This window comes from Mus musculus, chromosome 13 (genome assembly GCF_000001635.26).
Source record: "Mus musculus strain C57BL/6J chromosome 13, GRCm38.p6 C57BL/6J".
NCBI lineage: Eukaryota > Metazoa > Chordata > Mammalia > Rodentia > Muridae > Mus > Mus musculus.
The window spans coordinates 36,182,965-36,206,490 of NC_000079.6; the positions used below are offsets into that span (position 1 = coordinate 36,182,965).

Sequence of the window (23,526 nt, forward strand, 5' to 3'; positions counted from 1 at the left end):
GGTCCTTGAACACCCTGTCTCTGTAGAGTGTCAGGAGGTTGTTGACGCGCAGCACATACCTACAGGCTTAATGCTCTTCAGATTTAGTTTTGTGGTACACAGCTAACTTTGAGGAGGAGAGACATTTGAAAAGCCCCCATAATTATCTAAGCCGAGGGTCTGAGGACATGCTGATGTAGAAGGAATTCTCTCTTCTGGGCTGGAGCCTCACAGGAAAAATGGGGGTTTGAGTGGATCTCAGTCCCTGGCTAAGCTCTCAGCTTTCTGATCTCACCTGCAAATAGGTGGCTCCTGTGGTATTTATAGCAAGATGTGGCTCTTGAGAGATCTCATGACGTTGTCACAGGAGCAACGGACAGACTCCGTTACTTTTCTTCCAGGCCTATGCTGTGCACTTTGTGGTATGCTATAGTGCATATTGTATAGTCTGAATTTTATGAATAAACTGTTGTTTTCCTATGAGGTTAAAAAAAAACTGTCCTCTGGTCCCTTTACAGTCAGCCTCTCATTACCAGTATTTTCCAGAGGAATGTTTCATTCTAATTTTTCCCTCCACAAAAAATGAGTTTTCTGTCTTATGTTACATAAAGAAAACAGGATAGTTTGTCTGGTCTGTGACTTTCATGTGTTTGTACAAAATAGCCACAGGTCTTTAACGATCAACCATTGTCCATAGGAAAAGCTTATAGTTCCTAATAGTACAGTGTTTTGATATATTTCTGTTTTCATGAGACCTAAATTTGTAACTGGCGTTAGCATCTGTGGAAGGTTTTTAAAGTAATGGTTGCCTACCCTCTCAGTGCCTGGTGAGACTGACTAGAGCTACTGCTTTGCTTCTGCTCTCTGGAACACACATAAAACTGTTGTTCCAGACAGTCATTTTACGTGCTGTACAAAATATTACATTTAAATTCCTGGAGTAGCATAGCTGTTGTGTAAAGCTATCTTTCTGATGTGGCCCTTTGAAAGCGGTTTCTTAATGTATCATATTCTCTGTGGCCTCTCCTTTTGGTGGGAACTGAGAACTTAAGGTGTGTGTATATTTTTTCTTTTAAGTCATTTATTTTTTGGTCATTTCCTCACTGGAGAGTTTGCTTAAGTTGCTTTTGTGTAGGAAGAATAATGATTCTTTCAATTTTTTTGTTTCATTTTCCTTTTTCTTCCTTTTTACTATTTAAACCCAAAGCTAAATTTTATTTTTTATAGATTTTAAAAATGTGTTTAATACTGCTTTCTTATCCATGTACATATCATCATAAACTTCATTCATGTGAGCAGACCCTCCCACCCCTCCAAACTCAAAGGATAAAAGGCATAGAGTAAAAGACCTGCTTCGATCTTGCCAGCGGAGTCACCTGACACCCGCAAGGGCCCACACAGGATTCCCCACAGGATCCTAAGACCTCTGGTGAGTGGAACACAGCGCCGGCCCCAATCCAATCGCGCAGAACCTGAGACTGCGGTACATAGGGAAGCAGACTACCCGGGCCTGACCTGGGGCACAAGCCCCTTCCGCTCCACTCGAGCCCCGGGCTACCTTGCCAGCGGAGTTGCCTGACACCCGCAAGGGCCCACACAGGATTCCACAAGGGATCCTAAGACCTCTAGTGAGTGGAACACAACTTCTGCCAGGAGTCCGGTTCGAACACCAGATATCTGGGTACCTTCCCTGCAAGAAGAGAGCTTTCCTGCAGAGAATACTCTACCCACTGAAACTAAGGAGAGTGCTACCCTCCCAGGTCTGCTTATAGAGGCTAACGGAGTCACCTGAAGAACAAGCTCTTAACAGAGACAACTATAACAGCTAGCTTCAGAGATTACCAGATGGCGAAAGGCAAACGTAAGAATCCTACTAACAGAAATCAAGACCACTCACCATCATCAGAACGCAGCACTCCCACCCCACCTAGTCCTGGGCACCCCAACACAACCGAAAATCTAGACCCAGATTTAAAAACATTTCTCATGATGATGATAGAGGACATCAAGAAGGACTTTCATAAGTCACTTAAAGAATTACAGGAGAGCACTGCTAAAGAGTTACAGGCCCTTCAAGAAAAGCAGGAAAACACAGCCAAACAGGTAGAAGTCCTTAAAGGAAAACAGGAAAACACATCCAAACAGGTAATGGAAATGAACAAAACCATACTAGAACTAAAAAGGGAAGTAGACACAGTAAAGAAAACCCAAAGCGAGGCAACGCTGGAGATAGAAACCCTAGGAAAGAGATCTGGAACCATAGATGCGAGCATCAGCAACAGAATACAAGAAATGGAAGAGAGAATCTCAGGTGCAGAAGATTCTATAGAGAACATCGACACAACAGTCAAAGAAAATACAAAATGCAAAAGGATCCTAACTCAAAACATCCAGGAAATCCAGGACACAATGAGAAGACCAAACCTACGGATAATAGGAATTGATGAGAATGAAGATTTTCAACTTAAAGGGCCAGCTAATATCTTCAACAAAATAATAAAAGAAAACTTCCCAAACATAAAGAAAGAGATGCCCATGATCATACAAGAAGCCTACAGAACTCCAAATAGACTGGACCAGAAAAGAAAATCCTCCCGACACATAATAATCAGAACAAAAATGCACTAAAGATAGAATATTAAAAGCAATAAGGGAGAAAGGTCAAGTAACATATAAAGGAAGGCCTATCAGAATTACACCAGACTTTTCACCAGAGACTATGAAAGCCAGAAGAGCCTGGACAGATGTTATACAAACACTAAGAGAACACAAATGCCAGCCCAGGCTAATATACCCGGCCAAACTCTCAATTACCATAGATGGAGAAACCAAAGTATTCCACGACAAATCCAAATTCACACAATATCTTTCCACGAATCCAGCCCTTCAAAGGATAATAACAGAAAAGAAGCAATACAAGGACAGAAATCACGCCCTAGAACAAACAAGAAAGTAATCCCTCAACAAACCAAAAAGAAGACAGCGACAAGAACAGAATGCCAACTCTAACAACAAAAATAATAGGAAGCAACAAATACTTTTCCTTAATATCTCTTAATATCAATGGACTCAATTCCCCAATAAAAAGACATAGACTAACAGACTGGCTACACAAACAGGACCCAACATTCTGCTGCTTACAGGAAACCCATCTCAGGGAAAAAGACAGACACTACCTCAGAGTGAAAGGCTGGAAAACAATTTTCCAAGCAAATGGTCTGAAGAAACAAGCTGGAGTAGCCATTCTAATATCGGATAAAATCGACTTCCAACCCAAAGTTATCAAAAAAGACAAGGAGGGACACTTCATACTCATCAAAGGTAAAATCCTCCAAGAGGAACTCTCAATTCTGAATATCTATGCTCCAAATGCAAGGGCAGCCACATTCATTAAAGACACTTTAGTAAAGCTCAAAGCACACATTGCACCTCACACAATAATAGTGGGAGACTTCAACATACCACTTTCATCAGTGGACAGATCGTGGAAACAGAAACTAAACAGGGACACAGTGAAACTAACAGAAGTTATGAAACAAATGGACCTGACAGATATCTACAGAACATTTTATCCTAAAACAAAAGGATATACCTTCTTCTCAGCACCTCACGGGACCTTCTCCAAAATTGACCATATAATTGGTCACAAAACAGCCCTCAATAGATACAAAAATATTGAAATTGTCCCATGTATCCTATCAGACCACCATGGCCTAAGACTGATCTTCAATAACAACATAAATAATGGAAAGCCAACATTCACGTGGAAACTGAACAACACTCTTCTCAATGATTCCTTGGTCAAGGAAGGAATAAAGAAAGAAATTAAAGACTTTTTAGAGTTTAATGAAAATGAAGCCATAACGTACCGAAACCTTTGGGACACAATGAAAGCATTTCTAAGAGGGAAACTCATAGCTCTGAGTGCCTCCAAGAAGAAACGGGAGAGAGCACATACTAGCAGCTTGACAACACATCTAAAAGCTCTAGAAAAAAAGGAAGCAAATTCACCCAAGAGGAGTAGACGGCAGGAAATAATCAAACTCAGGGGTGAAATCAACCAAGTGGAAATAAGAAGAACTATTCAAAGAATTAACCAAACGAGGAGTTGGTTCTTTGAGAAAATCAACAAGATAGATATATCCCTTAGCTAGACTCACTAAAGGGCACAGGGACAAAATCCTAATTAATAAAATCAGAAATGAAAAGGGAGACATAACAACAGATCCTGAAGAAATCCAAAACACCATCAGACCCTTCTACAAAAGGTTATACTCATCAAAACTGGAAAACCTGGACGAAATGGACAAATTTCTGGACAGATACCAGGTACCAAAGTTGAGTCAGGATCAAGTTGACCATCTAAACAGTCCCATATCACTTAAAGAAATAGAAGCAGTTATTACTAGTCTCCCAGCCAAAAAAAGCCCAGGACCAGACGGGTTTAGTGCAGAGTTCTATCAGACCTTCAAAGAAGATCTAATTCCAGTTCTGCACAAACTATTTCACAAAATAGAAGTAGAAGGTACTCTACCCAACTCATTTTATGAAGCCACTATTACTCTGATACCTAAACCACAGAAAGACCCAACAAAGATAGAGAACTTCAGACCAATTTCTCTTATGAATATCGATGCAAAAATCCTCAATAAAATTCTTGCTAACCGAATCCAAGAACACATTAAAGCAATCATCCATCCTGACCAAGTAGGTTTTATTCCAGGAATGCAGGGATGGTTTAATATATGAAAATCCATCAATGTAATCCATTATATAAACAAACTCAAAGACAAAAACCACATGATCATCTCGTTAGATGCAGAAAAAGCATTTGACAAGATTCAACACCCATTCATGATAAAAGTTTTGGAAAGATCAGGAATTCAATGCCCATACCTAAACATGAAAAAAGCAATCTACAGCAAACCAGTAGGCAACATCAAAGTAAATGGAGAGAAACTGGAAGCAATCCCACTAAAATCAGGGACTAGACAAGGCTGCCCACTTTCTCCTACCTTTTCAACATAGTACTTGAAGTATTAGCCAGAGCAATTCGACAACAAAAGGAGATCAAGGTGATACAAATTGGAAAAGAGGAAGTCAAAATCACTTTTTGCAGATGATATGATAGTATATATAAGTGACCCTAAAAATTCTACCAGAGAACTCCTAAACCTGATAAACAGCTTCGGTGAAGTAGCTGGATATAAAATAAACTCAAACAAGTCAATGGCCTTTCTCTATACAAAGAATAAACAGGCTGAGAAAGAAATTAGGGAAACAACACCCTTCACAATAGTCACAAATAATATAAAATACCTTGGCGTGACTCTAACTAAGGAGGTGAAAGATCTGTATGATAAAAACTTCAAATCTCTGAAGAAAGAAATTAAAGAAGATCTCAGAAGATGGAAGGATCTCCCACGCTCATGGATTGGCAGGATAAACATTGTAAAAATGGCTATCTTGCCAAAAGCAATCTACAGATTCAATGCAATCCCCATCAAAATTCCAACTCAATTCTTCTACGAATTAGAAGGAGCAATTTGCAAATTCATCTGGAATAACAAAAAACCTAGGATTGCAAAAAGTCTTCTCAAGGATAAAAGAACCTCTTGGTGGAATCACCATGCCTGACCTAAAGCTTTACTACAGAGCAATTGTGATAAAAACTGCATGGTACTGGTATAGAGACAGACAAGTAGACCAATGGAATAGAATTGAAGACCCAGAAATGAACCCACACACCTATGGTCACTTGATCCTCGACAAGGGAGCTAAAACCATCCAGTGGAAGAAAAACAGTATTTTCAACAATTGGTGCTGGCACAACTGGTTGTTATCATGTAGAAGAATGCGAATCAATCCATACTTATCTCCTTGTACTAAGGTGAAATCTAAGTGGATCAAGGAACTTCACATAAAACCAGAGACACTGAAACTTATAGAGGAGAAAGTGGGGAAAAGCCTTGAAGATATGGGCACAGGGGAAAAATTCCTGAACAGAACAGCAATGGCTTGTGCTGTAAGATCGAGAATTGACAAATGGGACCTAATGAAACTCCAAAGTTTCTGCAAGGCAAAAGACACCGTCAATAAGACAAAAAGACCACCAACAGATTGGGAAAGGATCTTTACCTATCCTAAATCAGATAGGGGACTAATATCCAACATATATAAAGAACTCAAGAAGGTGGACTTCAGAAAATCAAATAACCCCATTAAAAAATGGGGCTCAGAACTGAACAAAGAATTCTCACCTGAGGAATACCGAATGGCAGAGAAGCACCTGAAAAAATGTTCAACATCCTTAATCATCAGGGAAATGCAAATCAAAACAACCCTGAGATTCTACCTCACACCAGTCAGAATGGCTAAGATCAAAAATTCAGGTGACAGCAGATGCTGGCGTGGATGTGGAGAAAGAGGAACACTCCTCCATTGTTGGTGGGATTGCAGGCTTATACAACCACTCTGGAAATCAGTCTGGCGGTTCCTCAGAAAATTGGACATAGTACTACCGGAGGATCCAGCAATACCTCTCCTGGGCATATATCCAGAAGATGCCCCAACTGGTAAGAAGGACACATGCTCCACTATGTTCATAGCAGCCTTATTTATAATAGCCAGAAGCTGGAAAGAACCCAGATGCCCCTCAACAGAGGAATGGATACAGAAAATGTGGTACATCTACACAATGGAGTACTACTCAGCTATTAAAAAGAATGAATTTATGAAATTCCTAGCCAAATGGATGGACCTGGAGGGCATCATCCTGAGTGAGGTAACACATTCACAAAGGAACTCACACAATATGTACTCACTGATAAGTGGATATTAGCCCCAAACCTAGGATTCCCAAGATATAAGATACAATTTGCTAAACACATGAAACTCAAGAAGAATGAAGACTGAAGTGTGGACACTATGCCCCTCCTTAGAATTGGGAACAAAACACCCATGGAAGGAGTTACAGAGACAAAGTTTGGAGCTGAGATGAAAGGATGGACCATGTAGAGACTGCCATATCCAGGGATCCACCCCATAATCATCATCCAAATGCTGACACCATTGCATACACTAGCAAGATTTTATCGAAAGGACCCAGATGTAGCTGTCTCTTGTGAGACTATGCCGAGGCCTAGCAAACACAGAAGTGGATGTTCACAGTCAGCTAAATAATGGATGGATCACAGGGCTCCCAATGGAGGAGCTAGAGAAAGAACCCAAGGAGCTAAAGGGATCTGCAACCCTATAGGTGGAACAACATTATGAACTAACCAGTACCCCGGAGCTCTTGACTCTAGCTTCATATGTATCAAAAGATGGCCTAGTCGGCCATCACTGGAAAGAGAGGCCTATTGGACACGTAAACTTTATATGCCCCAGTACAGGGGAACGCCAGGGCCAAAAAGGGGAGTGGGTGGGTAGGGGAGTGGGAGTGGGTGGGTATGGGGGACTTTTGATATAGCATTGGAAATGTAAATGAGCTAAATACCTAATAAAAAATGGAAAAAAATGTACATATTTGTAGCTTTGCACATAAACTAGAAAATAGAAAAGGGTAAAAAAAAAAAAAAAATAGACCTGCTTCCCTTCCTGGGAGGCATCTACTGTAAATAGTGAGTTAGTACACAATTAGTCTGCAACCTGCTAGGCTTCTGTGTTTGTTCACTTTACAGAATCTATTTGTACCTAACATAAGGACTTGAGACACTCACTGACACCCATGTAGAACAGCGATTGAGGGTAGGCTCACATGCATACTGCCACTGCGGCTGAGCCAGGCAGTGCACTGCAGTTGTCAGCTCTCAGGGCCCTTCCCAAGGTCTGGTATCATATTTTGCATACTCATCATTTTTGGTTTCACTTTTAAAATGACCTTCAGCCATTTTGCTGAAGTTCATTTTACAAGTCCTAAGTATGGGAACTTTGTGGGATACAACTGAGAAATTACAAATATTTAGAAGCTTCATTTAGGTGTTGGCCTTGAAGCCAATGTTAATGTAATCTATTACTATGTAAAGTACATATAAAAAGGAACATATAGAACAGATTTGTATTGGTTCTGTGTAATAATACAAGAAAGACTGGAAGCTTTCAGGAAACCAACTATGTATTTTCCCTATGTGCATTGCATCTTTATAAGTATTTAATCACAGGCTTTGGAGGACTACATTAGCTACCATGAGTGAATAGGTTCTCTATACTGGTAGTTTAAATACCTTCATGTATTAGTTGTCCGTACAAAAAGTGGTGAGGTTGTAGAGCAATGTACTATCATTTTAGGAAGAGGTGACACTGTATGCAGATGAGTGAGGCTGGTAGGGTGGATTTCCACTCTTCTGCTGTCTTTCAGCTATCTTCAGGCTTATAGTGCTCTTTGGATTATTACTGCTTAAAAGTGATGTTTGACTCTATGCTTACATTTGCCTCCCTACACTGATTGCAGTTGGCTTTCTCATTACTGTCTTTGGAGATCTGCTATGGATAATAGATGGGACCATGCAAATGTCATGTGAAGTGAATGGATGCTCTGGGTTCTTCGCTAAACCTTAACTTGGAAATCTATTACTTTAGATGTTCATAACAGAGTTACTCCTTTTGATTTAGAAAGACACTACATTTAATGACAAAGTATTTTACCTGTCTTCAGTTAGCTTAAGATCTGACAGACACACTAGGGACTTAACTGATACAGTGGTTTGGCTTTTGTTTTGTTCTGTTTTGTTTTTGAGCCATGTATGACCTGGGTAGGAGCAGCAAATACCTATAGAGAGGAGACTGCTCAGGTCCCTGATGTGGAAGGTGAGATGATGACTGTTACCTCCTCTTCTTCCTCTTTCTCCTTCTCATCAGTGCAAGTTTGTTATTGTTATTATTGACAGGTTTTGCCGTGCAACTCAGGCTGGCCTAGAACTCTCATTTTCTGACCTTGGGCATTGAGGTCTAGGATTACAGGAACAGATATCATGCTAGTTAAAACAGTTTTTAATGTAACAAGACATTAGTGGCAGTTTCAATCATATTAATGGGAAGATTGCTTTAGTTTGTGAAGAAATTGTACAGAGAATATATTGAATAGAACATGGTAGGCTGGTGTTGGTTGGTGAGGCCAGGCAGTGGACATGCAGGATGGGCAGCTGCATGGACAAATCAGGAGCCTTTACTGCAGCACTGTTCTGTCAGTAGACGGGTCGTTTTTCTTATGTATATAATTGTGGTGTTTTCCAGTTTAAGGAGTAACAAATGAATCCTGATGGCTTTGAGGCTGATGCTGCTGTTCCGAGTTGGGAGGTACACTGGAGGATGTTAGCCTCTGTTTACTGATCCTGGGCCTCCGTACTAGCTGTGCCTGTGTGCTGTAACTTATTCTCTATTCTCCCAAACTCAGCATCCAATATTTTACATGCAGTGAACTTATTTGGAGATTCATAGATAAAAATCAGCTTATTTAGATTACTTAGGAACGTAAATTTAACCCAGGGTTATTTTTCTATATAGCAGTATTATTTATAATTCCTTAAAACAGTTTTTTTTAAATATGCAATTAATCAGCTGACTTGAAACATTTTTAAATTTTATTTTCCATTACCATTCTGCTTGCTAAATTATTTCTGGGTGAAAATTTTCTCTGATTAGTTAACATTTGAATGTTTAACACTGTTATGTACCTATACATTAGTAAGATTAATAAAAGCCTTAATTAAATGCAGAGGTTTGTGGATAATTAACGGCACCATTTCTCCACAAATGTGGACTATAGAGAATAATGGTTTATTTTTTTAAGATAACAAGATAAAAAGGAAGTTGATATTTGTTGAAATTAACTGTCAGTTTTCTATTTCACTTTTGTTTCTTTGAGATAGTGAGGGACATGAGGTGTGGTTTATTTATTTATTTATTTATTTTTGCTCTTTGTATATGTTAGTGTGTGTGTGTGTGTGTGTGTTGTACCTTGTGCACTGCAAACTTTCCCCCTGGTATATTTAGGAGAACCCTCACAGTAATAGATACTGATAACATGATCTTAATTTTACATGACACTTTGAGAAGTTAAAAATAGTGAAAGAGTGATTGGGAGTCACATCAATTCCAAATACGGTGATAACTTATGTCACTTATTAACTGGCATTCAGATCCATTTGTCGGCTCTTTGGTCTGCAGTCAGTCTCTCATGCATTCATTTAATTGCATATTTTAACCTTTTGGCTTAAGACATCCAGACTGATTCCTCCTGGAACTTGTGTTTAATGGGGAAGAAAAAGAGAGAACCTTTCAATGTGGATTGCCCCCGTGCTTTTGTTTCCATCACATGATACTTTTCTCATAGGTGCTCTTTTATTTTTGAATAAAGATATTCCCAGCTTGAAAAACATTTTCAGAATTCTCATTATGAAAACCATTGTATTTATTATCAAAGATTAATTTAGTAGTCACTTCTCAACTGAATCACACCGATGAAAGGTCCTTCTGACTGGGAAGAAGGGGTATCCACAGATAATAGCTGTGTTAATACTTGCTCTCCCATTGCTTTTCCTCCCTCAGACTTAATACTTTAACAAGACATTATCTACACAAAAGGCCACTATTACAAAAGACAGAAGTACCAAGAGATTTCTCAGGCTTCTGAGCCATATGCCTTGGGCCCATCTTTCACGTGGCTGTCTGCTTTCTGTAGCTGTCAGGTTCATGCATAATTGTCTTGACAAATGGCATTCTTATTAATATTGTAATGAGTCTTTACCAACCAGTGGAAGCCATGTGCCTCAGGCAGCAATGCCCAGTGTCAGTTACTTGCTGATGGTTGTAAACCATGCCTTAAATATGCATCGAGGCCAGAGATAGGTAAATAAATCACCATTTGAGCTAAAAATTATTTACACTTATAAAGGCAAGCCAAGAGCATTGATGCATGGTAAGGGGCAGCTGGTGTTTACCAGCTAGAGACTCATATGTGTAGGAGTAGTTGTAGTTGCTTGGCTTGAGAGCTTCTCCATTGTCTCACATACGGTTTGGAATCAATCAGGAAAATGCATGGTGATGTATAGTTACAGAAGATTTCAGTCACTTGATTCTAGTCAAGAACCCAGTATAGAAGTACGGTCACTGGTAATCAGCGCTGCAACCATTTCTAGGACTCAAGTGCACCAGAGTCTGTGAAAAATATATCTGTCTGTAGCCAGACTTAGCTACTTTGTGTGTTCTTCTTTTTTGACCTTTTATTTCCCTGGCTTCGCCCCCTATCACTAGATAGAAAAGAAAGGATAGAAGGGAGAGAGAGAGAGAGAGAGAGAGAGAGAGAGAGAGAGAGAGAGAGAGAGAGATTGAGAGAGAGATTTCAGAATCTAATTTCTTTCATTTCTTCTTTGAGCCCGACTACTATCAAACTGCTAACCCCCCCCACACCCCCCAGCATTTATATATACTCTGAAAAGTTCCCAGAATTCCAAATGTCACCCAATTGTAGAAACGATCTGAAGCTGGCAAAACCACGCCTCTGCTAGAGCACGAGGTGAAGCATAGTCAGCTGCTGCTCAGCAGCCTTATGCCTCCACACCTGGGGTTAAATGGAAACATTCTTATAATTTTTCTGTGTTTTTAAAAGAATCCAAAATTCCAGAATTCTCACTACACTTGTGTAAATAGACAACACAAGGAATGGGGTGAGGGGTATTGTCCATACTACTTCATATGTATTAATACATCCTGCTAAGCATAGGTGGCATTGCAGGTGGATGCTCAAGGTCTGTTGACCGTATGTCATGTGAGTGATCCTGCTGGGTGGATTGTTTCAGGTCGAGCTCGTGGAAACACTTGTGTGAAGTGGGAGTTGGTCGTCCCTTCCCTGCTGCAGGTGCTTTGTGTGCATTACCACCTCGTACAAATAATAATATTAGGGATTTCTGCTCTAAAGTGGTTACTTTTCAGTGGAGCAAAGTATCTGTTGACAGGTAATTACTGACTGGATCATTTGATGCAAAAGTGTGACTCTTTTCATTTTAAATATTCATACTGTTTTCATTGGTTTCAACGAAGCACATAGCTGATATGTTTTTTTTGGTTCTCAATTTCAAAATGTTAACATGCAGCAAATTCTGTTCCGATGCACGTCAAAGCTGACCCTTTGGTGATCTTGATGTTTTGCAGAAAGCTGCTTCTTTTGTAACCTGTGAGGTGTTCTCCAAGATTGAGATCTGGATATTGTGGGCTTTGTCTCTAATTACTGACTTCCTGGTGACTGGTCTTTGCCTCTTCTCACAAAGAAGTTCTGGCCTCAGCGTGTGAATTTTAATCTTTAATTTTAAAATTTAGAAGTGTATTATTTTATGTATGGGTGCTTTGCACTACGTGCATGCAGTGCCCTCAGATTCTAGAAGAGGGCCTTGAATAACCTGGAACTGGAGTTAGAGAAGGTTGTGAGCAACCATGTAGGTGCTGGAGATCAAACCTGACTCCTCAGAAAGAACAGCCTACTTTTAACCCCTGAGCTACTACTCTAGGCCCTATTTTTTTTTTTTTTTTTTTTTTTTTTTGGCATTTGTTATAGTTTCAGCTGTGTTTTTGACTTTTTCCAGTTCTTTGGTTCAGGAAAAGTAGACATTTTTGTTGCCCAATCTTGTTTTGTTCTTTAAAAATAGTATGAATTCTAGAACTGCTGCTAAATCTAGCATATCCTATCAATCTGTTTTATTTCTGCAGTCAGAATAAGTTACATTTTTCTTTTGATTAATGTCATTGATAATCTATATCTTAGTTAATGTTTTTAGTGCTGTGATAAACACCGTGACCAAAGCATCTTGGGTAGGAAAGTGTTTATTTTATCTTACATCTCATACTCTTGTCACTGAGGGAGGTTAGGGCAGGAACTGTTGTAGAAGCCATACAGGAACAATGTTTACTGGTTTGCTCATCATAAGTTGCTCAGCCTGCTTCCTTATAGTACCTAGGACAAGCTATGCACAATCATTAATCAAGCAAATTGCCCATAGGCTTGCCCACAGATCATTTTGGTGGGGCCATTTTCCCAGCTGAGTTTCTAAGTGACTGTAGCTTGTGTCAAGTTGCCAAAGAACTAGCTGGCTCAGGTAAGATGAGATGAAACTACTTTATGATCTACTTGTTTTGTTATTAATTAAAATTATAATACCACTCTTAACATATTGAAATATCAGAATTAATAAAAACCTATCACTGGAAGGATAACCTTCTGGAATCATTCTCTAGTCCATAGGTGTTGAGTAGTAAAATAGGTGCGTGTTGTAGTAACAATTCCAAGAAGAACAAGAAAAGTAGCTTGGGACTGGGCCATAGGAAGTCTGGACTTAGTTTTGGGACTGTGACAGTTTTCCTAGTAGAAAAATGATGTTGTCATATGTTCCCAGAGGCCCTCATGTTAGGGGGAAGTAAAAAGACTAAAGCAGAGAGAAGGTGCTCACTGGGGCCTGGATGACAGCAAGTAGTGGACTTAGGATCAAGGAAACCTAAGCCCAAGGCTTCTTATTCAAAGTTTCTCATAAAAAATTGTTTCCCTTTATAAATAGATTCCAAAACTTACTTGGGTACAAAATTTAAACTGATTCGACTTTTACTTTAAACTGAATTTTAGTGTAGGAGGGGCCATAGCAATTTCTGTGCTCTCTGTCTCTCTGTCTCTCTCTGTTTCTATCTCTCTCTGTTCCTCTCTTTCTCTGTCTCTCTCACTTTGGATTTAATTGCACTATTAAAATGTAGGAGGTGGCAAACCAGAAGCAGTGAGAAGGGGAAGGTCTGCCATCAGCAGCACAGAGAACAGAGTTGTTCCAAACTGCCTGTGAGATGTCTTCAGTACAGCAGGCTGCATGAGAGTGGTGAACAGTGGAGCCTGTATGGTGACCAGTTACTGAGAATTGTGAACACACGAAAGGTGATGTAGCATAGGTAAAGGTGTTGGCTGCATTCACAGGGTTGGGAGTTAAAGAATTGAAAGTGTCCAGTGAGAGGTCTATTACTCATGACTACTTAGAATACAGGGTGCACTGACAATGGGGGAGGAGAGTAAGGAGTATCCAGGAGTTGACTGTAGTTTATAAGAGGTATTGTATGCTTTAGAAGTCTGTGGATGTTCTCCAAGACAAAGCCTTCTCTGTTGGTCTTCAGCACGCCACCCTTAGGGACAGGGAATACTACAGAAAACCCACATTACTGACAGGAGTATGTGGTTTATTTAGGCTTCATTATTTACATATGAAGTGATAGGCTGCTGGAGGACATATTTGCATATTATTTCAGTGGTGCTCTGTAGGTATTCAGTGAGCTGAGCTGGGCCAGGGAAAGAGAAAGGAGATCTTAGGCAGCTCTTCATCTAGCCAGCTTTCCTGCTTACTGTGAAATGCTGTTGTCTTGGTATTTGATTTCTCAACAGTAAAAACCACCTTTATAAGATAGTCTAGTTGGCTGGGGGAGGGAGATGGGATGGGGGTTTCTGAAGGGGAGACCTGGAAAGGGGAAAACGTTTGAAATGTAAATAAAGAAAATACCCGCCTCCCCCCCGCCCCCCAAAAGAAAGATAGTGGGTAAGGGAATCTTGAAGAACAGGTCTGCACAGGTTCAAAAGCAAAATGAAATGCTATGCTCTCTACAGATTGCTAGCATCCCCAGGCCTTCTCAGAGGACTTCACAGTGCTGTGGTTTGTGCTGGTACTGATGCTGCTGCAGGATTTTGGCTGTGGCCTTCTTCCCCACCATCCCAGCAGCCTCCAGTAAGGAACCTCTTGGCAAATGGGACTGCCTTAGGTTCACCCAAGATTTCGTGAATCTTTTCTTTAGAAATAAGACATGTTTTCTTCTGTACTAACATGCCACATAGCAATTGAGGTTTCACACATATTAAAGATCTCTTTCATGAGTATAATTGAAAAATGTGTTTACACTTGGACCAGTTTCCTGAAATTTACTTCTCAGGAAGGGGCACTGAGTAACTGTTTATGATAGCTGATTTTATGGCTGGACAGAGGAAATTAGACAGTTACAAAGTTTCCCTTGCAGTCATCCTGCTTTTGGTGTGGGAGGTGGGCCTCACATACAGCGATCTTGCGTTTTTGCACTGACACTGTTGTTTAACACAGGCCATACAATGTTTAGCACATAACTGGGCAGTTTCAAAGGTTTATTTTTAATAGTTCTATGTTTTCAAATTAAACTTTAAAGTATAATAGAACTGTATTTAGAAAATTTTAATAGAAGTATTAAATACACTAAAGAGCCAGTGATCACTGCCATTAAACTTTTCACATAGTTCTTCCTATGGCTTTATGTCTAGCGTGCATGTGTAAACATGTATTTGTATAGGTAAGGTTTTATATATACTATTATATGTCCTAATTATCATTTGTATATTGTTGTGTCTTTAGGATTCTTTCCAAAATTATATTTAATGACATAATGTTATATTGTGTGGTTATTCTATAATTTGCTTAATCATTTTTTGGGGTAGTCATCTTGTTTTTTACTTTTTTCTAATATAAGTATCATTAAATAACTGCATACTTAACTCTTGCTTTCATTTTGGTTTTCCTTTTGATAGTTTCCATTGCTGTGCCAGAGCATGTGAACAGTATTAAGTTTCACGATAGTGCTGAGTTGCTTTCTAAAAAGCTCATGCCAATAACTCTCTCACAGGTAATAGAGGAAACTGCCTGCCTTGAAATTTTTTGTTATTCATCCTTGTCAGCAGGATGCAAAACATACTCTCATGATGTGATCTTTTTTGAGTAAAAATGGAAACTAGTAGAGTAAAATCTATGTGTTTTGAAGCGGTCAAATTTTATATTTTTATCATATAGACTATATGCTACATCTGTGGTTATGGTATATATCTGATGGCTTTTGCATAGTGCTGACCTTGGAAGTTATGGTTGCTCAGAATTGACCCTTTTCCGCAAGGCAGTTGTAGTTCAGAGAAACCATTGTTCTGGTAAGTGTTTAGATTTTCCACAAGAGTGCATCAAGTAAGTGCTTAGATTTTCCAAAAGAATGAGGGGAGCAGAGAGAGGATGGTAGAAACCATTATAAAGTTAACATTAGAGCTAGAGGAAGGCCCAGCTGTTTAGGGCATGCACAATTCTTAGTGAGAACCCAAGTTCAATTCCTAGCACACACATTGGGTAGTTCACAACTTTATCTCCCAACTTTAGGAGATCTGACACTCTCTTCTCTCTACCCTTGCTGCCTGCATTTATGCTCACATGTATGTGCACATATAAAATTAAAAATAAGTAAAATCTAAATAATAAGTCTCTGATAAACTTTACACTAATTAATATTTTATAGTTTAGTCACTATGCTAGATTTGAGAGAATAAAGAAAGTTTCTAGTATTATTATTGTGGCCAACATCCTATAAAAACCTTCAAAATTGAGATGAAGTGGCTATAAAAGTCAAATTTTATGTTCTTCTGCCTCCTGTGGTTTTGTGACAGTGTGTCTGTATAGGCCAGGAAGGCCTTGCCTTGAACTCATGGCAATCCCCCTACCTCACCCTTCTAAAAATGGAAATTCCCCAGGTGTGCTTATGACCCTGATATGTCTTAAAGTTGTAAGACCTTCTCAGTTCAGAGTGGAAGAAGCAGTTAGCATCCCTTTGTCGAGGCTTGGCATCCTGTTGACCTTGCTGTCTTAGTCTTTGTTGGATGAGGTGATTCAGTAAGTTGATGTCCAGTGTACTTGGATAAGTTAACTATTATCAGTTGTAGCTGCCATTTGTTAAGAATTTTCTGTGCCGGGCAGTGGTGGCACAAGCCTTTAATCCCAGCACTTGGGAGGCAGAGGCAGGCGGATTTCTGAGTTTGAGGCCAGCCTGGTCTACAGAGTGAGTTTCAGGACAGCCAGGGCTACACAGAGAAACCCTGAAGGCAGCAGCAGGATGGGTTCAAGGCCACCCTTAGCTAGTCTATGAGTCTGAAGTCAGCTTGTGCAGCATCAGGCCCTGTTTCAAACAAACAAACAAACAAACAAACAAACAAACAAACCAAACCAAACAAACAAAAACTCCATAGATTTTGAGCCGGGCGTGGTGGCACACTTCTTTAATCCCAGCACTCGGGAGCCAGAAGCAGGCGGATTTCTGAGTTGGAGGCCAGCCTGGTCTACAGAGTGAGTTCCAGGACAGCCAGGACTATACAGAAAAACCTTGTCTCGAAAAAACAAAAACAAAAACAAAAAAAAAAAAAAAGAGTTTTCTGTGGTTCAGGTACTGTAGGGTCATCTATTAACTTATTAATTCTAACAGTGTCCTAATAGGACCCTGTTGACTAGAGGTGAAAAGACTAAGATTATTTTTCTAGTGAGCATTGGAGTCAGAAGAAGGAGACTGTAGTCGCATGGAATACTAGAATAGTGTTTTACATGGGAATCAGGTCACTGGGATCAGTCACTGTCTTAGTCACTGTTCTAGTGCTATGAAGAGACACCATGTTCAAGGCAACACTTATAAAAGAAAGCATTTAATTGGGACTTGGTTACAGTTTTTTAGGTTAATTTATTATCATCAAGGCAGGGAACATGGTGGCAGGCAGGTCCTGGAGCAGTAGCTGAGAGCTGTATCTGCATCCATGGACTGTGACGGAGAGAAGCACTGGGTTTGGTATGGGCTTTTTGAAACCTCAAAGCCCAATCTTAGTGCCACACTTCCTCTAGCAAGGCCACCACTCCTAACCCTTCTTATCCTTTCAAGCAGTTCCATTTCCTTGTGACTAAGCTTTTAAATATATGAGCTCACAGGGGCCATTCTGATTCAAAACGCCACCGTCATCTGCTCAGAATATCTTAGTATACTGGTTTGCATGTCCTAATATATATAGAGTCTGAGCTTTGGACTGAATGACTTCTTTTACACCGAATATTATTTTTTTCTATTAATCTGAAGACTTCAATCCATACGGTGTTGTAGAAGCTAGTTTATATATTAAGATATGGTCTTAGGAATCAAGGCTTTTGTGCTTTATGAGAGTCTTGCTTTATATCCTCAGGAGCCTTTATAACTTGACATGCTCCTGCCTTAGCCTCTTAAGTGACTGGAATGCAGAGCTGGCATTTCTCCCTCCAAGAATCAGTTTTGATTGTTTTGTGCACAGAGTTTTCTAGGTCTTTACATGATTTGCTTTTTTTACCAGCAGTGTCCAAGTTTTGCATTTTTTAAAAAGTGGGGATTTATTTTATCCGATTCCCTGTAGCTGGGTTACAGTTACAAGCAGCCTGGCATAGGTGGTGGGAATTGAACTCTGGTTTTCTGGAAAAGCAGCAAATATTCTTAGCTGCCGAGCTCTCTCTCCAGCACCCCCAAGACCTCCTCTTTACATGGATTTATTTTAGTGTATTTGCGGGTGCATGTCTTGTGATGTCATGTTTGTTCTGTGATGCCTATGTAAAAATCAGAGGGCAGTATTGGGAGGTTTTTCTCTCTTTTCATCATGTGGATCCTAGGGATGGAGCTCGTCATCCAGCTTGACTTTGGTGCCTTTACCCACTGTGACATCGTGCCAGCGCCAAGGTCTGCATTTATAGATCTAATCTTTCACCTTACTTTTGAACAGCATCTCTTTCTGTTTGGTGGAAATTACAGCAGAGGTAGCTCAGTCATAATTTGCTCATGTGCAGTCCCTCTGCATCTTACCAGCATATAGAAAATCATCTGAACAAACAAAATTTCTATTTATTTTGAGTTCTCAGTCTCAGTGACCAGCATGGTTACTTTTTGTGTTACTTATTTCTTGGAATCTCTGGGTCGATTTTGCTTCAGCTCAGTTCTACACATTGTTCAGTGAATGAAGTATCTTATGAACAGGGTCTAGATTAATTCCTTCTCTGTGAGGTGTATGTTCTTTCATCTTTTTGTTTTATGAGTAGGTGTCTAAGAGAAAGGCTTATGGATTAAACCACATGAATACTTCCATAAAGTTGCCAACTACCCATTTTTTCACCTTTCTTTCAATGACCTCCTTTGTCCTTTGGATTAAAGTCAATACTTAATACATATATTTATATTCTTGCTGCTTTCTGTTCTGTAGATTCTACATATATTTTGAAGTAAGGAGATTATGCTGACACTGCAAAGAAAACCAAACCAAAATAACAACAATAAAAAATACTTAGCAGAGAATTAAATGGAAGTCAAGACTCCAAACAGTTTTCGTAAGGGTCAGATCATTCAGGTTATTCATTTCTTGGGAGATGTGTTGTTTATTGGAGAAGTCACCCTGAAGAATGCCCTTTGCTGTGTTTTAGGACGCTTTATGTATTAAAAAAGCCAGAGGCGGATGGTGAACCATGGAGTTATGGACTCGTGGTGGAATGGATGAGTCCTGAAGAAAGCAACCGAGTAGTATATTTGAAAGTATCTCAGAACAAACATTCTAAATTCTAAAGATTTGAGTGGCTTAAGTTTAAGAACTTGAATTATTTCTGAATTTTCAACTTTGATCTTCTTTGTTACTATGGTCCCTGAGGGAATTAAAAACTCCTTTTGTGAAGTAAGGAATAAACAGTGTTAGTAAATCACAGACGTTCTACTAACAGGCACAGAGTTTGGGCATCTATTCCTGGATATTTATCAGTTTACCTGAGTGGTCAATGGCCTATCCCATGAGACTGCTGAGGTGGCTCTTAACCGACTGTCTTAATAAGTTATATGCATTTTTCTTTCTCTTCTTTGTCCCACCCCCACCCCAGGTCAGACTTCTGCTTTCTGTCAGCCTTCTCTTCCTTTTCCAGTAAATTCTGTCCTGTGGTGGGCTTACTGTGTGCATGTGTCGCTGTAGAAAATTTGTCTTTAATGATGAAAAACAATCACTGATATAGAGTGATGCAAAGGGTTTTATATTAAATGTCATGACCAATAAGAGCAGAGAAGACTTACTACATGCACAAATATAATTTCCACCCTCCCTTTGCATAGTCTGTTACTTAGTATAAAGTTTTATTAAGTTTCTTTTCATTTTTTAAAATCTCTGAATGAAATTCTCTACCATCTAATGTAGTAATTGTATTTAATTATATTCAGAAGATCTGTATGTATGTGTATATGTTGTTGTATGCACATATACATTTGGCTACGTGTGTACAAATGTGTGGATATATGTGGAAACCAGAGGTCCACACTGGAAGCCGTCCTCAGACACTTTGACCTTGTTTTTGAGACCAGGCCTCTCACACACACTCTCCACCTTGTTGTTTAAGACGGGGTCAGGGTCTTTCAGTGAACTGTGACTCATCAGTTCAGCTATGCTGAGTCACCCATGAGCCTCTGACTGTACCTCATCAGCTATGCTGAGTCACCCATGAGCCTCTGACTCAGCACTGCTGTTACAGATGCTTGTGGATGGGTGTCCCCACCTCTGCTCCGTAGGCACTGGGGATCTGAACTTGGGCTCTCAGGTCTACCTGGCAGGTACTTTATCAACTGAGCCATCGCCTAAGATCCTCCATTGGACACGCAAACTTTGTATGCCCCAGTACAGGGGAACGCCAGGGCCAAAAAGGGGGAGTGGGTGGGTAGGGGAGTGGGGGTGGGTGGGTATGGGGGACTTTTGGTATAGCATTGGAAATGTAAATGAGCTAAATACCTAATAAAAAATGGAAAAAAATAAAAGGAAAAAAAAAAAAGAAAATGTTGTTTTGAAGTCATGTCTTTTTTGCAGGTCTGCTTAGGTGGACTTGAGTAACTTTTAGGTCCTTCAGAAATTCTTTTGGTGTTGGAATGCAGGGAAAAGAAAGGAAATTGGCGTATTCACTGTATTCTCCCTGGGGGGGGGGGGAAGGCGGGGGGGGGGGAGTTTGACAAGGAAGCATGATGAAGGCTCTTTTTTTTGTCTGCAGAGGAAAGAATTTAAATTACAGGAGAAGAATACCTAGAGATCAGAGATAAACATCTTCACTATTCTGATTTAGAGCAGTAAGCACTAAGGCTTTTACTTAGTTGTGTTTTATTTTAATTAATTAAGATTATTTAATTTTTTAATTAATTCATTAGTTAATTAAAATTTGAGACAGGGTCTTACTATATAGCCTTGACCTACCTGGGGCTTGCTATGCTAAACCATGCTGTCCTTAAACTCACAGAAATCCTCCTGCTTCGGCTCCTGAGTGCAGGGTTTAAAGGTGTACATCACATTTCCCAGTTGTGGGTTTTTGTTGTTGTTGTTGTTTCTTTAACCTAACTCCACCGATTAAGTAAGTTAAGGCACTAGTGCAAGGTCAAACCACCTTGTGGATTTGGCAAAATTGAGAGAACAGGGTTTGTGTCTATCCTTATACAAGGAACCCACTCCCACCTTAATTAGCAGAGCCCTGTTGCTTTGCACCTTTAGTACCATACATGACAGTGAAATTTCAACATGATTTCTGGAGAAAACATTCATATTACATCACCCTTGATAGTAGATTTTCTCAGTTGGTCATTCTGTGCTGTGGAGGTAATGGCAGAGAAATATATGTCACTAGGAAAGCCATGAGCCTGTTGAGAAAGCACAAAGATAAACTCGTCTACAGAATGAAAGTTGACTGGGGCTTTCCCTGTGTGCTTTTTCCAGAGTTTGTGAGAAGCTTCTATAATGGTCTGCTTGGCTCTCGTCAGAGCTGCCTATGAGCACATCTACCTGGTGAGGAAGGTCAGTCATGCCTGCAGATGCCATCAACATCGGGCTTGGAGCTCAAAGCCAGCTGCATCACAGTCTGCTGTCCAGGGTGCTCCAGGCAGTGTGCTGGAGATACTTGGTAAATCCTACCCTCAGGATGACCACACTAACCTCACCCAGAAGGTCCTTTCCAAGGTGGGCAGGAACCTGCACAACCAGAAGTTCCACCCTCTGTGGCTGATTAAGGAGCGGGTGAAGGAGCACTTCTACCAGCAGTATATGGTGCGATCCAGGACACCTCTATTCTCCGTCTATGACCAGCTTCCTCCAGTGGTCACCACCTGGCAGAACTTTGATAGCCTGCTAATCCCAGCTGACCACCCCAGCAGGAAAAAGGGGGACAACTATTACTTGAATCGGGCACACATGCTGAGAGCACACACATCAGCGCATCAGTGGGACTTGCTGCATGCGGGACTTAATGCCTTCCTTGTGGTAGGTGACGTGTATCGTCGTGACCAGATTGATTGCCAGCACTACCCAGTTTTCCACCAGCTGGAGGGTGTCCGGCTCTTCTCCAAGCATGAGGTGAGTCTTTAGATGTGCCTTGTTGTTGAAGGACATTTGTGTTGCTGTAACTAAAGACTGATGCTTTTTGAAACAAGGGGCATTGTCCTTCATTTCCTTTAGTGATCTGTCTGTTTTTCATGATGTCTGTGTGTGCATTGGCCTCCCTGGCCAGAATGTATGTGAGTGACTTATGGTTTCACAATACTGCAAACTGTAGACTTTAAAACAAAGTTTTCTTTTTTCATTGTCTTCCTTGTGCCCTTTTCTCAGTACTGACCTGCTTATACTGGTTTACTACTTGTAGATAGATAGTAGTTCGAGTTCAGCTTGATCCAGGCTGAGTGAAGGCAGTATTCTGAAACATGTTCTCTGGATATCCTGTTTGTGTTGGTGGAACATAGTGCTGGTCTCCTGCAGCTGCAGAGCTCCTGGGCTGAGGGTGACTCGAAGTGCACTGGGTTGGACCATCAACTGTGCTCTTGTTCTAAGTTCTTCCCTTCCTGCCTGGCATTGAGGTGTGTGTGTGTGTGTGTGTGTGTGTGTGTGTGTGTGTGTGTTACTTGTTAGTGTTAATTGGGTTTGATGCATATTGCTGTTTTGAGTGGAAGTCTGGTGTTTTGGCCATCCTCAGAAGTTTTGAACTTCATGCATCTATTCAGTGCTATCCTAGTGTACTGGCTACACATTTACTTTTTTTCTGCAAAGTATGAAAGGCCCACAAAGCTTGAGTCCACTTACTAAAAAATAACTGTACTGAGCATGGCAGCTCAAACCTGTAACTCAGCATTTGGGAGGCAGAGGCAGAGGGGCAGAGGGGCAGAGGGGCAGAGAGGGGCAGAGAGGGGCAGAGAGAGAGAGAGGGGCAGAGAGAGGCAGAGAGAGAGGCAGAGAGAGGCAGAGAGAGAGAGAGGCAGAGGAGAGGCAGAGGCAGAAGCAGATAGGCAGAGGCAGATAGGTAGAGGCAGAGAGGCAGAGGCAGAGAGGCAGAGGCAGAGAGGCAGAGGCAGAGAGGCAGAGGCAGAGGCAGAGAGGCAGAGGCAGAGAGGCAGAGGCAGAGGCAGAGGCAGAGAGGCAGAGGCAGAGAGGCAGAGGCAGAGACAGAGAGGCAGAGGCAGAGAGGCAGAGAGGCAGAGGCAGAGAGGCAGAGGCAGAGAGGCAGAGGCAGAGGCAGAGAGGCAGAGGCAGAGAGGCAGAGAGGCAGAGGCAGAGGCAGAGAGGCAGAGGCAGAGAGGCAGAGGCAGAGAGACAGAGGCAGAGAGGCAGAGGCAGAGGCAGAGAGGCAGAGGCAGAGAGGCAGAGAGGCAGAGGCAGAGGCAGAGAGGCAGAGGCAGAGAGACAGAGGCAGAGAGGCAGAGGCAGAGAGGCAG

At 40.8% G+C, this 23,526-nt stretch overlaps 1 protein-coding gene across 11 annotated transcripts in view; it reads left to right on the plus strand.

Annotated features, from left to right (window-relative positions):
- Positions 1–23,526, plus strand: part of Fars2 (phenylalanine-tRNA synthetase 2 (mitochondrial)) — a 420,168-nt gene that overhangs the window by 65,537 nt on the left and 331,105 nt on the right. For 10 of the 11 annotated variants that reach the window (XR_003950479.1, XM_011244345.3, XM_006516769.4 and 7 more), the window contains one exon: positions 21,545–22,177. The exons of the other annotated variant lie outside the window; for it this stretch is intronic. Coding sequence is in view for 6 of the 10 variants with exons in the window: in XM_011244345.3 (XP_011242647.1) it covers positions 21,566–22,177 (612 nt within the window). In the remaining 4 variants the exon portion in view is untranslated. The remainder of the gene's footprint in view (positions 1–21,544; positions 22,178–23,526) is intronic. 11 annotated transcript variants of the gene reach the window in all.